The sequence below is a fragment of the Sinocyclocheilus anshuiensis genome, unplaced genomic scaffold (assembly GCF_001515605.1).
Source record: "Sinocyclocheilus anshuiensis isolate Anshui unplaced genomic scaffold, SAMN03320099.WGS_v1.1 scaffold634, whole genome shotgun sequence".
NCBI classification, from domain to species: Eukaryota; Metazoa; Chordata; class Actinopteri; order Cypriniformes; family Cyprinidae; genus Sinocyclocheilus; species Sinocyclocheilus anshuiensis.
The window spans coordinates 284491-299617 of record NW_015542350.1 but is presented as its reverse complement, the minus strand read 5'-3'; the positions used below and the strand labels follow the sequence as shown (position 1 = coordinate 299617).

At 34.1% G+C, this 15127-nt stretch overlaps 1 protein-coding gene across 1 annotated transcript; it reads right to left on the bottom strand.

Annotated features, from left to right (window-relative positions):
- Nucleotides 1-537: 537 nt before the first annotated feature.
- LOC107691487 (cytosolic 10-formyltetrahydrofolate dehydrogenase-like) lies at nucleotides 538-14829 on the bottom strand. Its single transcript, XM_016490095.1, has 23 exons — nucleotides 14726-14829; nucleotides 10396-10522; nucleotides 8695-8929; nucleotides 7950-8115; nucleotides 7744-7845; nucleotides 7543-7632; nucleotides 7278-7418; nucleotides 5965-6090; nucleotides 5706-5797; nucleotides 5451-5598; nucleotides 4779-4898; nucleotides 4553-4680; nucleotides 4074-4224; nucleotides 3637-3707; nucleotides 3427-3532; nucleotides 3229-3316; nucleotides 2928-3021; nucleotides 2682-2781; nucleotides 2493-2591; nucleotides 2035-2200; nucleotides 1851-1956; nucleotides 1521-1720; nucleotides 538-1352 (listed from the first exon to the last, which is right to left on the bottom strand). The coding sequence occupies exons 2-23, from the start codon at nucleotides 10520-10522 to the stop codon at nucleotides 1297-1299; spliced, it is 2712 nt and encodes a 903-aa protein (XP_016345581.1). The 5' UTR covers nucleotides 14726-14829; the 3' UTR covers nucleotides 538-1296.
- Nucleotides 14830-15127: the final 298 nt, after the last annotated feature.

Here is a 15127-nt window from a genome sequence, read left to right as displayed (position 1 = left end):
CTGTTGCTATAGAGACAGAAACTACTTTAACTTATTCAATTACTAATAACTTTAATTTATTTTTAAAAAGTTAATTTAAAACAGTGTATGCATAACTTACTGTAATTTCTGTACTTTGCTAAATGTGTGCTTTAATAAAGCGATTTTATTACTCCAAAAAAAAAAGCAATATGTAGTTTTTGAACTTAAAATACTAAGAGAAAATAATACTTCTGCCTACACTCTAAATTATATTTACTAATACATTCATTCTAATGTAAAAATGGTAGGTAAATCGTCAGTTCTCATATAACCTGAATAATTATTAGAAAATTAACAAAAGTAAAACTACGGCAATGTAATGAATTGTACTTTGAATAACCAATTGTTAAGAATAATAATGAATCTCTGAATAATTCAGCTCAAATACTGTTAAAAACTTATGTCGTTGTGATGTTGGATATAGATTAAAGTTATAATGTTAGAGTACAGATCATTATTTCATGTAATCAGGGTATATTTTTACAGATCACAAATAAAACACACTAAACTATGTAATAAGACAATACTGGACTGATTTTATTCTTTTGTGGCACATGCTTGGAATATGTTAATCTGTTTCTAAAGAAGACATAAAACAATGTCTTGTTTCTAAAGCATAAAATACACTTCTGTTATCTCTTTAGTTTAATATAAAACCGTTAAAACAATCAAACCGTATCAGTGCAGTAAATAACAATGTGTTAAAATATTTTTTACGCAAAATTGTTTTGATGGCTAGACAGACATTACTTCACAGTTTCTCAACTTAAGCAATTATCTCAAAATAAATTATAAATGAAACAACATTAATTATAATAATTGATAAAAAGTTTGATGTATGGTCCTTGATTTCTCTGAGCTTATATACAGTAAAAATACAAACGTATTGTCCGCACACTGATGAAACTGCTCCATAAAAATAATTTATAATAATAAATTTGTTAAATTAGTTTGACTTTTTTTTGTCTTGCACCTGAGCCCTGTGTGGGTTTGTGGGATGTGCGCAACTTTCTTACGCTTATATACAGTAAGACATTTACAGATACTGTGTAAAACTAGGAAAGTAAAAACTAAAGCCTTAAGGGGGACTTGTGATTTGATTTGATTTTCTTAATTGCCGGAACTGAAATGCAATCCATTATTACACACAAAACAAATGTAATTACTAAGTCATGACAATTTACTTGAAGGCTAAACTGAAATTGTCCTTAGCTGCTACTTTTGAGCACTAAAATGCAATCATTTTATGTTGTTCACTATATGTCCAGTATTTTATTAGTATTCAACAGTCACACATTTAGTCTTCAGATACTCATTCAGAGCTTCTTGTCCTGTTGGGAAGAAACACACCTAGTTAAAACAATATACAAAAAGTATTTTTGTAAGATAAATAATAACTGAAATATAGTGCAATGACAACTCAAAAAACCTGTTGGGTATGTGTTTATTTAAATTAATTTATCATGCATCATATTTATGGTATCATATTTATGTCTTACCCAAATCTTTGCCAAAGCCAGACTGTTTGAAGCCACCAAAAGGAGCAGCCACATCGGTCTTGTTGTAAGTATTGATGAACACAGTGCCAGCCTGAAGTTTTTCACTCACATACAGAGCCTTACTGATGTCACGTGTAAACACACCTGATGCTAAACCATATTCTGTAGCATTAGCCCTCTGCAGCACCTTGTCAACATCTCTGAATGAGGGAGATTGAGGAAAAGGCAGTTTACAATGTTGCTTTTGGTCATGTTGTTACAAATCTGAAATATTAGTACAATGTATACAGTTAAAGAGTTTAGAGGTAAAAGTTGCTTATTTCTACCAACCCATTACTGAATTTGGAGATGATCATGATGGGCCCAAAGGACTCCTCAATAGCAATATACATGTGATCCTGCACGTCAGTGAAAACAGTTGGTTCAAAAAAGAAACCTATAGAGATAGAAAGTGTCAAGAACATTGTACTTTTTCCCTCACTAAGACTTATGCATATTCTCACACTCCTCTAACCTGGACGGTTCACTTGTTTCCCTCCACACACTAAGTTTGCTCCTTCTTTGACCCCTTTTTCACAGTATTCCACCAGTTTGTCCAGATGGGCTTTGTGGTTCTGGGGGCCATGGTCTGTGGAACGGTCTAGCGGATCACCAATCTTCATCTTCTTTATTTCATTGACCTACATAGATGTAGTTGTATATGTTATGAGCTTTGAATTAAGATATTGGAGTTACAAATTAATTATAAAATCACAAATTATTAGCTCATCTAGGTTTTACATTATTACATTTCAGTTCAAATCAAATGGTCTTAGTTAAATTATTTTAAGAGGTTTAAGAAGTTAGTATGACTAAATTTTTATATATGATATACTGATAATACGGTCATAACTCACAAGAGTGCGGGATTCAGCCACAGGTAATAAAAAGAAATATATGCAAAAATAGCTATTAAATCATATTGTTCTTTACCACTCTCTCCACAAAAGTGTCATGGATAGATTCCTCAATGAAAAGTCTCCCTGCTGCAATGCAGTTCTCTCCCTTATTGAAGAACACAGAGCTCATACCCTGTAGACAAGAAGTGTGTGTGAAAACATGTCTGAGATTACAACCATAATTTGCAAATACAATTGTGTGATGGTACTGAGGTAAACAAACCATTCTGACAGCCTTGTCCAGATCACAGTCATTAAAGATGATGAGAGGAGACTTTCCTCCTAACTCAAGAGAAACCTTCTTCACATTGCTGACTGCACAGCTAAAAGATACAAGCATTTTAATCATTTCCAACTTTTATTTAAATTCCATTTGTAATTTACTACAAAAATTGAGATCTGAAAACGTCAAATTAAAGAAATACTTAAACCCCAGCATTGTTTCGATTTTTAATAGATGCTCAGTCACCTTTTCATTATCTGTTTGCCAATCTCAGTGGAGCCGGTGAAGCCAAGTTTTCGAACATCAGGGTGGTCAGACAGTCGCTGACCGACCAGAGACCCTAACATTTACATATTCAACAAATATTCAATGAATCTACAAGCAGATAGTTTTAAAAATTAATCAGATGTACTAAAAAGTAAATTGTGCAAAGAATTTACAATATTGATACTGAATTGTGTACAGAAAATAGTTACAGTATATCAGTTTTCATTGACAGATTTGGGCTAAATTCAACTTTATTGTGTATGTTTTGTGTTACATGTACCAGATCCTGGTAGTATGTTCACCACGCCTTTTGGAAACTTTGCCAATGCAGTTAATTCAGCAAACTTGAGAGCAGTCAAAGGTGTGACCTAGAATTGAATGCAGAAACACAGTTCTTAAATTCTGTGTGTATGCTGTTCGAGTTAAATATGCCATGCCCGTGTGCATTTTTGTTTTAATAGTAACTGCCGTTCTTTACCTGTGCAGGTTTGAGCACCACAGTGTTTCCAGCTGCTAGGCAGGCTGCAGTCTTCCATGCCAGCATCATCAGTGGATAATTCCAAGGAATGACAATGGCACACACACTGAACATAAACAAACAACAGCTAAATATTCTCAACAGAGATTTTTTCATGGCGAGGCTGGACGAAAACTGGAGGATTTTTTGTCTGGGGAGAGTTGATTTTACCCAATTGGTTCTTTCTTGGTGAAGGTAAGGTTTCGATTAGGTCGAGCCTGGTTGATAGGAATAGTGCAGCCCTGTGGAGAATAATTTAATATATTTCAGACACACACAAGGATAGGTTCATTTTTTTAATATTACTAAAACTGTAGTTTCCAATACAATGCAGTCAAATTAGCTTTAAATTAATCTTCTGGGTTCAATACAAATTAAGCTCAATCAACAGCATTCAGTGCATATTAATTATCACAAAATTCAACCCTTGTTTTATATTAAAAAAAAAACATTTTTCAAAAATGTTTAAATAAGGTGAATAAAGCTTGAAAAAACACAGAATGTATAATTTAATAACAGAATATCCTAAATATGACACTGTGGCATCCATCACAAATGATGGCTGATAAATAAATATTCTGATAAATGACAAACACACACAAACAAACCTGAATCTTGTCACACCAGCCAGCAAAGTATCTGAATGTCTGAACAGACATGCCGATGTGTGTTTTGAGGGCAAGAGTATAGACTGCTCCTGAGTTTATGCTCTCAATAGTGGCCAACTCTTCCTGATGCTGCTCCATCAGATCAGCCAGTCTGGAGAATATAAACATACACACAATGAAGAAACTTTACTAATATGTGTATTACTGCAGAGACTGTGCTACAAATAATCATCATCCATCACATATAGTTGTATATTTCCTTTCTGTAGTCATCCTTGTCGAATTTATTGATACTTCATAAGAGAACTCTTTGGTCAATCAAAAAGCTCATATTTTCATAACGTTTTTTGCCAGTATGGTCTGAGCAAAGATAATCAGAGCCAAATTTGGTAAGTATGTTATTCAAACAATTACCAGGTCAATGCAGAAAGAAAGAAACCTATGTGTAACTGCAGTGTTTAAATATAAAATGCATGTACTTATAGAGTAGTTTGCCTCGGTCTCTGGGGTTCATCTTGCCCCACTCTCCCTCCTCAAATGCTTCTTTAGCTGCAGCCACTGCCTTTTCCACATCTGAGATCTGAGCTAAGGACACCTCACAGATTGCCTACACACAAACAAAAGCTGAAATTAAGTATGTGAAAAAGAATAAAACAGATAATGCAGATAGATTGGGAGTGGAAAAGGAATTTGTGTCCCGTGTACCTGTCCATCAGTGGGGTTAATGGTCTTATAGGTCTTTCCCCCTTCAGCATCTACAAACTCCCCATTTATGAAAAGCTGGTGTGGGATTTGGATTGTTATATTGTTCAGTTTCTTTTCCACCTACAACAGACATGCGGATACATATTTATAAATACAAAATTAGAAATAAATTTAAAAAAAAAGACAGTATAAAAGACAATTTACCTAATCAGATTTTTTCATAAATAGTCAGTAATTCTAAGTTTGATACTTGCAATACGTTCCAAAATTGGACATGTTTACCACAGTGTTTGAAGTCCAGATCTACATTATCTTTTAAATAAAAAATCTGAAAATCTGAATTTTTATAGCAATAATGGGAAAATTTCCACTTTCAAATATACAACAATTAGTGTCCTCAGTTCCAAAAAAAATTGTTGAGTGTTGTTAAAAAGAATGATGTACCACTTCGGCCCTAAATTTTTTTGAATGTGTTGCAGGCATCAAACTTACAATGAGTGTATATTTGGACTTCTAGAGTTCCTGATATCCTCTGTAATCATCTGTAAAATGCTGAAATAGTGTCTGTTTCAGCATTGTATTTTTGTATATGAATTATATATGTACAGTGTGTGTGTGTGTGTATATATATATATATCAAGCAGAGCAAAAATAAACAGAAGCAAAACTAACATAGTCTACAGTGAACTCTTCTTCCTCATCCTCTCCTCTCAGCTTCCTCACACACATTTGAATGAACTCTTCAAAGCTTGTTGCCATGTAAACATCCTCATTCTGCAACTGTAACTGTGCCGCCCTCAACTTTACCTCTTCCACCAGCCTATAGTACAAAAATAAAAAAAAATCTTTTGGATTATATGAAGGGAAAATGAGCTAAATAAAGTAAGTACATGTATATATGAGGAAAATTATACATTCACACATTACCTGACTACATCCATCGAAGCAGCACCAGATTTAAAGAAGTCAGTAGTGTCTTCAATCTTCTCTACATTAGTCAAAATACTCTTCCACACCACCTGGACAAAAATGCAATAAATACTCTAATAATCTATAACCTTCTGCCTTCAACACACATTATCTTTCAGAATGTAAAAAAGCAGTATTTAATACTAATAGGTTTTTAACATACAGACAACACAAAGAATATCATGGTGACTAGTAATGAAATGAGTGATATTTTCACCCTCATCTGCTCAGCAAATTGTTTTTCATCCTCAGAGAGCTCCACAGTGGAACTGAGAGCAGCTTTAAAATACTGGGATGCAGCAATCATCTTCCCATCCTCAAACTGCAGGTTCTTCACAAGCAACTACATACAAGTATAAACACACTTTATGTGCAAATACACAGACACACACTCATCTACAGTCTTGCATTGCACATTCTATTGGGTAAATGTGTAAATGAATACTCAAAAATGAAAATTAAATTTAAACTCAACCTCATGTCATTCTAAACCTGTAAGATGTTTTTTTTATTCTGTGACACACAAAAGATATCTTGAAATATGTCTAAGTGTCTAAACAAAGAATGTCAAATGTTTGGAACAACATGGTGAGTGAGGGGTGAATAATAATGACCTATCCAGTAGGGCCCAAGTACAAGTATGTTTTTGTCCATTACCATATGGGCTAGAATTCTGCTGAATCCTTGAATTGAGACAAAAGAAAATGTATAGCTTAGATTTAATTCCCATCCATCCATTTTTACACTTTTCACACAGAAAAAAGTGTTCACGCAGAATTTGGTACTGATCATCTAGAGACCCTCATGACAAAAACGTTTCAGTACATTCAGTACATAATTTCTAAGATGTGATCTAACTGATTTTTCAGCTGTGGCTCATAGTGACACACTGAAACAGTAAGACGTCTGTTTAGCATGTTTGCACTGAAAATGCTTCTGTTGCTAGGGGCAATAACCTAATTGTGCTAACTGTGACTGAAGAAGTTGACATTTGACTCCAAAGCAATTGTATCCACAGCATCAACAGGATCTATTCTTTCGAATTTGTCTATTTTGGTCATGGTCCCTTCACATGTGCTTGGACCGTTATGATTGCAGCTTGCACTTAAAAGGACAGTTCACCCAAAAATGAAAACTGTCATCATTTACTCACCCTCGTGTCATTCCAAAAGGGTATGACTTTGTTCTGTCATTTTTTTCCTCTTTTTTGTCCATACAATGGAAGTCAATGGTCACCAAAGTTTTTCAGTTACCAACATTCTTTTTTTTTTTTTGTTATCAGTAGAAGAAATAAATGCATACAGGTTTAAGACAACATGAGTGTGAGTAAATTATGACAGATTTTTCATTTTTGGGTGAACTATACCTTTAAATTTTGGTAAAGTCACAAATCCCCCCTACTACTCAGGCCAGCACAAACACATCCTGCTGAAACTACATGGTGCTATATTAAGTATGTTTAAGTTTTTGCCTATATCAAGTTTAGCAATTTTAATAGCATAATTTAAAAGCGTTTCTGCATGTCCTTACCATCTTGCCATCATTCCCAAAAAGAACAAGGCCATTTTTGGTAACCAGACCAGGTCGACTTGCTCCAGGGATTTCCAGAGGTTGACCATTACTTGAAGAATGGTCATTTTCCAACAGTGTTGATCCATAAAATGAAACGTTCTACCAAAAGAATGAAAATAATACTGTTGTAACAAGAGAAGTTGTTTGCACATCATTTAATGCATTTGACTAAGAGTCTCTGCATGTTTCATGTGTTGTTGTGTGTGTTAGTTAAAACACTCACTTTGCCATCAATCTCTGCCCAGGCTCCAGGTACTCTGTCATTTCCTCTGATCCAGTTATGAATGGCTTCTGCTGACTGGTTCCAGTCAATCTATTCAACCAACCATAGATAGTTATTGTTTTAATGTTGTGTACAGCAATGAGGTTGAAGCTATACATCTACAGTATATATCGGATGTTGTGCAGTGGCAGAGAACTCCACCTTTGAATTTTCTTTCTTCTGAATACACTCATATGTGGCTCCTTCCTCTGGTTGCTTGATTCTCAGAGCTGTACCCGCTGCAATTAACCTGACTGCCTCCACCTAAAACAAAAACAGTGAATTGAATGCTGTTTTAAATTTACTATATATTATACTATAGTTTGCAATATGATGTAGCTGTAGAAGTTTCTGCATTGATTCCACACCATGCCTTTAACTCCCTCCGGGAACAGGAAACGTTTGTAGATGCTGTTTACGTTGTCATTTGGCTCAACGTCGCATTCTCTTTGTAAAAGAATTGGTCCTGTGTCCAGTCCATCATCTGCCCAGAATATAGTAAACCCACCCTTCTTATCACCATGAATCAGAGTCCTAAGATAAACAAAATAGCAAAACATAATTTATGTTAAAACAACATAATTTTACATAATTTACACATCCAAGAATTGTGTCATCATTTACTCATCCTCATGCTGTTTCTTTCAGTCAATAAAATATTGTGCCAAGACCCAAAATATAAAATATGATACTTTTTAAACACATATGATAATGCAGATAATTACACAACTACAAAAATTAATTTTATGTGCTGAGGAAAACATGTCTCAAATGCATTAAAGAGAACATGTATCCATCAAAGCACCTGATAGCAAGCAGCTTTAAATTATATGCATTTGGTTGAAACACTAAATATAAAGCATTTTCATGTTTATGACAACTCTGTTCAACCTCACACACTCTACCTTACATCTGATTTTGTATTTCACAAAATAAAATAATAAATTAAGTAAAATTAAATAAATAAATACAAATTTGAACTATTCCTAAATCTAATTAGGTATGCCACTAATCTTTCTCTTACTATCATATTTCTAATTACCACATGTATATACACACACACACACACTCACTAATAAAACACAAAAAGAACACACATACACACAGACATACCAGTTAATGGCAGAGGCACCTCTGTGTCTGGGCAGCAAAGAGGGATGATAAATGATGGACCCGTGTGTTGGGTGATCTATCACTTCCATAGGGATGAATTGAGAGCAGAAAGGAAGAACATTCAGTTCAGCACCAACGGCCTTATACTGATCCACCACCTCTGTGATGGCCTTTCCCTTCAGCCTCCAACGGGGAAACTTGAACACTGGCATGCCATCCTTCTCTGCCTCAGTCGCTGTGGAACGTTTAAAGATTTATTTCAATTTGTGTAACCATTAACTTTCCTCAAACCATCAGATTCATATGCACAAAAGGGCAGTGCCGAAGCACAACTGCCATCAAATAACTTTCTGCAAATAACATGCAATTTTATATTTCAACCACAGACGTTAGCCAAAGTTTCATAGTGCAGCTAATTCATAATTCATTACATTTTTCGGGAGTCCCACAACAAGACAATTAACAGCCTGAACTAATCTTGTCTTATCATATTTTATATTTTAAGACACTTATTGACCTTAACACATAGTCTTGAGTTTTCTTCTGCATGTTTATAAATGTTGGTTGCATCACATGACTTATTTGAATATTTGAAGGATAGTTGCTTTTCAAATATGCAATATATTTTAAATTATTTACATTTTATATAAATATTTAAACTTTAATTAATTTAATGAAACTTTTTAAATTATGAACAGTTAATTAGCAATTAACAGAACAGTTGTATCACCCTGATATTTTAATACAGAATATAAAAACATATTCACTGTAGAAGAGATGTATTCAAATCATTTTATGTAAGAACTCCATTTATGTATGAATTCCATTTTTAATGTATTTTTGAAAAAAGGAGAGATTCACATCAAGATGAATGTTTGGTGCAAGAGTAGAGCTGCTGCTGTTACATAAGAGAGAGCTGTTACTGTCAGAGAATGAATCTGCATTTCATTCAGCCTGCCTGCCATATTTTGGCACTGGTCTCAACAAATCACAAGTGAAAATTGGACCAAATTTTCACTCCAGACATTTGTGCAAAAATTAAAATTCTGTTATCATTTAATGACCATTTTGCTATCCCTGATATTTCACTTCCTTTCTTCAGATGAACACAAACGAATACTTAAAAAAAAACAATCGATCTCTGAGTCTATATAATGTAAAATATCAGTCCCTCAAACTTGATGCTTCAAAAACCACATAAAGTGAACATGACGGTAATCCATACAATAGTCGAAGACTCAGTGCCTTCTGAAACAAAACGAAAATATTATATTTTACTCATGAAACACATGAGAAGTGATGCGAAAGCACAGAGAACTTGTTGCATAAGTTTCACAAATCACTTTCATCACACTTCATGTGTTGACATTCACAGCGTTCACAGTGATGGTTTATAAATAATATTAAAATATTAGTATTTTTCTTACACAACTATTTTTTTCACTTCAGAAGACTAAATTGGGGTCATATGGAATGCCATTGTTTCTGTTTGTGTGTTCATTTCAACTTCAAGGTACTCTTGTTGTGACAACTCTACACATTAAATGGAACCAGAGACAGCTTATTTTTCTAAAAATCTGTTTGTGTTCCACAGAAGAAAAAGTCATATAAACTGGGATAGCGTGGGTAAATTATGAGAGAATTATCCCTTTAGGAGTAACGTCAATGATCCTGACAGAAACAAAGCTATGAGAGACTTACCAAGTGAGTCCACTTTTCCATCTTTGTCAGGGATGGTGAATACACCAACAATCGTGTGGCCATCCTTCTTCAGTTCTTTGTACACTTCCTGTCCAAAGAGACTCTGGCCAATCACGGCAATCTTCATCTGAAATGAAAGGAACACATACAGGTTAAAACCTATTATTGACAACACATACAACTACTACTATTACTATACATGGTAGCATATTAGTTATGAAATCAAGTATGAAATAGTTTGACGACCTCTTTTGCAAGCAGTTAATTTAACCGTAAACTTCCTATAACAATAGAAAAAAACCCTGAGGTTTTCTCTCTTTCTGCATTTCACTTCTCTAGCTTGTTTACTTCTCTGTCATAAAATTAAAACTTGGAATTTAGTACTGCAGATATGGTCGGTTATGATCAATTTCTTGTCAAGTTGCTTTGGAATGAATTCACAAGCCTGTGTTTGTTATGCAAGACCATGTTCAAGGGAATTTCAGGTAGTCTGGACTCTGACCCACTGACTCTGCTCAAAGAAGAACCCTCCAAAACTGTTGCTTAGTGAATCAGTGTTTGTACTGGTAAAGTGTGAATAGGGAATTCACTTAGCAACCTCTATCATGATTGTGCCCTTGAGCAGGACACTTAACTTTACCAGGGCTCAATAATAAAGATGGACTGGACAAAGAGGCCAATGTGAGCATTTCAAGCAAGTTAACAGAACTGTCACCTGCCTGTTTTGGACATTCTTACAACTCAATGATCTTATATTAATTGATTATGTACATCTGTTTTTATGCCTTGCAAATGTAAACATTTATTTTACTCTTTATGCCATTTTTTACAGCATTGATGTTTAGGGAGTTACTAGCTTTCACAAAATTACATTAGCTCTAAAAGTATTCATGCTTTTTAATGCAGTTTTAGTGCTGACAACAAGCTTAATGTAAATGTCTCTGTGTGTGCATCATGTTTCATTGAGATTGTGTTTTGCATAGATAAACAAAGGTAATTTTGAGGGGGAAAATGGAAACTGATTGTCATTTTTATCCTATTGTATTATTTGCTTGGTCAATGTCTTTGTGGTAAATATAGTGACTTTTTAAAATAACTGAAATAATTTGACAAAATGATACGGACCTGTAATGCACTCAATACCTGCCTAGAACTGCTTTAGCTGTGCAGTTTTTATACTTTCATTTTGAGTAATATGTTCATTCTTAATTGCTTAATTCACTATGTTAATTGCTTATTTTACTATCTTGTATGCAATTTAGGAACCCTTGCAACATGTCAGGCATCCATAAAATCAAAGTGAACCAGATGTGTCGAGCTCCAAGAAAGATAACAGAACTATAACTGTAGTCTATATGTTTTGCGCTCTGTATTGAAAGTCTTCTGAAGCCATAAAATAGCTTATGTATTTATTTTATTGACTAGTCACGAAAATGTTTTCCCTTCTGCTCGTTCCAAATATGATATGCCTACAAACCATACATGTATGAAAAAAGGGGAGTTGGAACTATGTTGAAACTACATTTACCCTGCATGACACTTTTCATGAGATTTTTTCAGGCACTGCTCTGATCTTCACAGAACTTGGTGCACATTAAAGGAAACATTTTATCCATTTGCAATGCCAGGGGGCGCTATAATTTAAGAATTACCTCAAAGCTATGCAACTGCAGTGAATAAAGTTGAAACTTGCCACCAAAACAATTTATATTTATTTATTTAGCAGACACTTTTATACAAAGTGACTTCAAATTAGGAAAATCACAAACAATTTGTCATAGGAGCCACCAGTATTTATAGTACATGATGTACTATAAATATTGGTGTATAAACTAGATTAGCACACAACAGACCAGAGTACAAAAGCCTTCTTTTAAATTTGGCTGTTTTGGTTATGTTCCCCACACTGGGTGGTCACTGCTTGCAGCTATATATTTTAAACCATTTTTTCCCCATTCGAATTTTCAAACTCCTCCTGTTTGTGTTCAGCAGATCTATACCAAATTTTGATTAAATCAACTTTCTGTCAAAACATTATTAAAAGCTTTTCAGATAAAAAAAAAAAAAAAAATTCTGTAATGCATTAATAAATTTGAGGAAGGGGACACCAAACAGTAAATAAATAAATCGTTCTTGTTCACTTCCATGCACTGACTCATATTTTGTAGTGTATGAACTGAATGTATTAGGACATGTCATGTATGAATAAACTTGAGATTTTGTTCATTCGGATAGAAATGTGAGTTAATCTCATTCAACAAGGAGAAGAGGGTTTTAGGATCAAATAAAAAAAGATTATAAAAGACGGACCATAAAAAAAGTGTGTTGGATTTTTATGATTTAATCATGTACATTGGTACCACCTGAATAAATGAACACAAACATAATTTGTTCACCTAATGTTAAAACGTTAAAAATGTCATTAAACAAATAGCATTTGTTTGTGAATGACAACCTGCTGACTGAAACAGTAACTGGATGAAGGGGTCACAGTCACACTATTTAAATTATATAAGAATGTTGTTGAACCTATTACTGTTGTCTTTTTCTATAACTTTTTTCTATAAAGACCAGTTGTCATCTGTCATCTGTTATAATTCTCATGCTTTTGTATTCGACTTGTGACATGAACAACAGTGTTTTCGAATAAATATGTTGAGTCAATGATTCATTTAATGGTTTAATGCTCCAAAAGTCACTTACTGGTCACCACTTACTTGTGCAATGAAGTAACCTTGAAAAAGGGACAATGAACAAAAGGGTAAGAAGCAACGTTTATTATACAATCCATGTTTATTGCTGATTTGAAATATGTTTTTAAAATTGGATTTTGGTAAGTCATTTTTGTTAATCAATTTGAGATTCAGTCCCCATTTAATTACACAGGGGCTGTACTTCCATGACAGATGTCTGAGTGCGTTCCCAAGATGGCTGTCGATCACTTGCCTAAAGAAAACGGTTATATTGAGATTCAAGTTCATAATACCATAATCTGACTTGTACACACAGTTTATTGTATTGTTATTATTTTCATTTAAGTAGGTTTTTACGAACAGTTCAACGCCTACAAGGGCAATTGCATCCCCCTGCACAAATGGGTCCAAATGATTCCATTGACTGAAAGGGGTTTTAATGCGTGTCTGATTGGAAAATCTACACATTTGACTTATGATGTCATCTTAACTATGACTTTAACTGCCTTTTTAATTTATATTATTTATAATAGTAAATAAAGTAGTTAATGGTTCTTTACCTTCTCTGCATGCTAGATTAGCCTATGCTAGCCAGCTAGCTTATTATTATTATGCTTGACCATCTTTGATCATTTTTTAAGAACATTTAATGGGAAACAAGAAACATGTATTTAATATGTTTTACATTTCATTTAAAACATAATATATTTAATAAGATCACCTGTAGTATGATACTGCAGGGAGTAAAATAAAACTGTGAAAGAACTGAGCTAGTTACAAACAGGTGTCCCATTTGTGCAGGGGTCCGCAAACACTTCATATCACTGCTAAATCGAGAACCGCATGTTTGCAAATCCGAATTGCAAAAAAAGTGTTTGCAGAAGTAGACATGGCCTATAGTTCACAGTATAGTTATAGACATGGCCTATAGTTGGCCTATTGGTTAACAGTGTTCGCAACAGACGCGAACTGTTCCAAACGATTCAGTTCGATCTGGCGAACCAGTTCAACTGGTTTACTGAAAAGAACCGGTTCAAATGAACGATTCGATTCTTTCACGAACCAAATATCACTAGGCAGTAACATTCCAAGCCGGACAACAGAAAATGTCTTAAAATTAGTCTGCAAAAATAAATTAATATCATAAAGTAGTGAAACCCACCAAAGAAAAGGCTCATTATTGAAGGATAATGTTAGTTTCTCAATCAGAGTGCACTGCAGGGTCACAGTTCGATCAACGAGATACGCCCACAACAATAAATATTTAACCTGACATTTACTGCAAATAACGTGGATTTCACGATTTCATATAGTCTATCCATACAACAAAATCTAGCATGCCACAAAGTTTAGGCTACTATAACGAAAAGAATCAAGTTTAGCCAACACATTAGTCAAATCATATGTTGACATGAACTTTAGAACTAGGCGAGACATTCTTTTATGCACGTTTATTTATTGTTAAAAACGTTTTTGCTAACACAAGACTCATTTAAGAATGTACGACACGAAAAATGCATGTGTCCTTTGTCAGAAGAATCTGTCATTGCACACACCAATATGTGACTATTGCTATTACGCTTGCATTTTGAGCAAACTTCATGTAGGCTACTATCTAGATATTACACGTATCATACCTTTGCAAGTCCAGATTAGAGCAGGAAAGATTCCAGATTCCAGATTCCACAGCAGGAAAGAAAGATTCAGCAGACACTGTTGCTATTTATTTCAACACAACTGTATTGCAGGCCAGCGATCAGACTACCAATAGCGTTATAACAAACGCAAAGGGGTGGAACGAAAGTTTCACAGTTGTAGAAGCATATGTTGAAATCATAGTGTAAAAACATGACGAATGTGTAGGACTGTAGGCTTGCTGCTACCACTGAGTTTTTATAAGAGTAAACTAGAAGATTATAATTACAACAATATAATACTATGAAAGGCCAAAATAAAATTTAATTTGACTGTATTGTATAAAGTTTAGTGACCTTTTTTATTTATTTTATTTTTTTTGTGCCAAATTAATTACATGAAAT

Excerpts from the sequence above, each read along its gene's own strand:
- LOC107691487 (XM_016490095.1), bottom strand. The coding sequence starts at position 10,522 with ATGAAGATTGCCGTGATTGGCCAGAGTCTCTTTGGACAGGAAGTGTAC. Across the intron at positions 6,091-7,277 it reads TTGGGAATGATGGCAAGATG|TTGCTTGTGAAGAACCTGCA; the intron begins GTAAGGACATGC and ends ACTTGTATGTAG. Across the intron at positions 5,599-5,705 it reads GCTTCGATGGATGTAGTCAG|GCTGGTGGAAGAGGTAAAGT; the intron begins GTAATGTGTGAA and ends TTTGTACTATAG.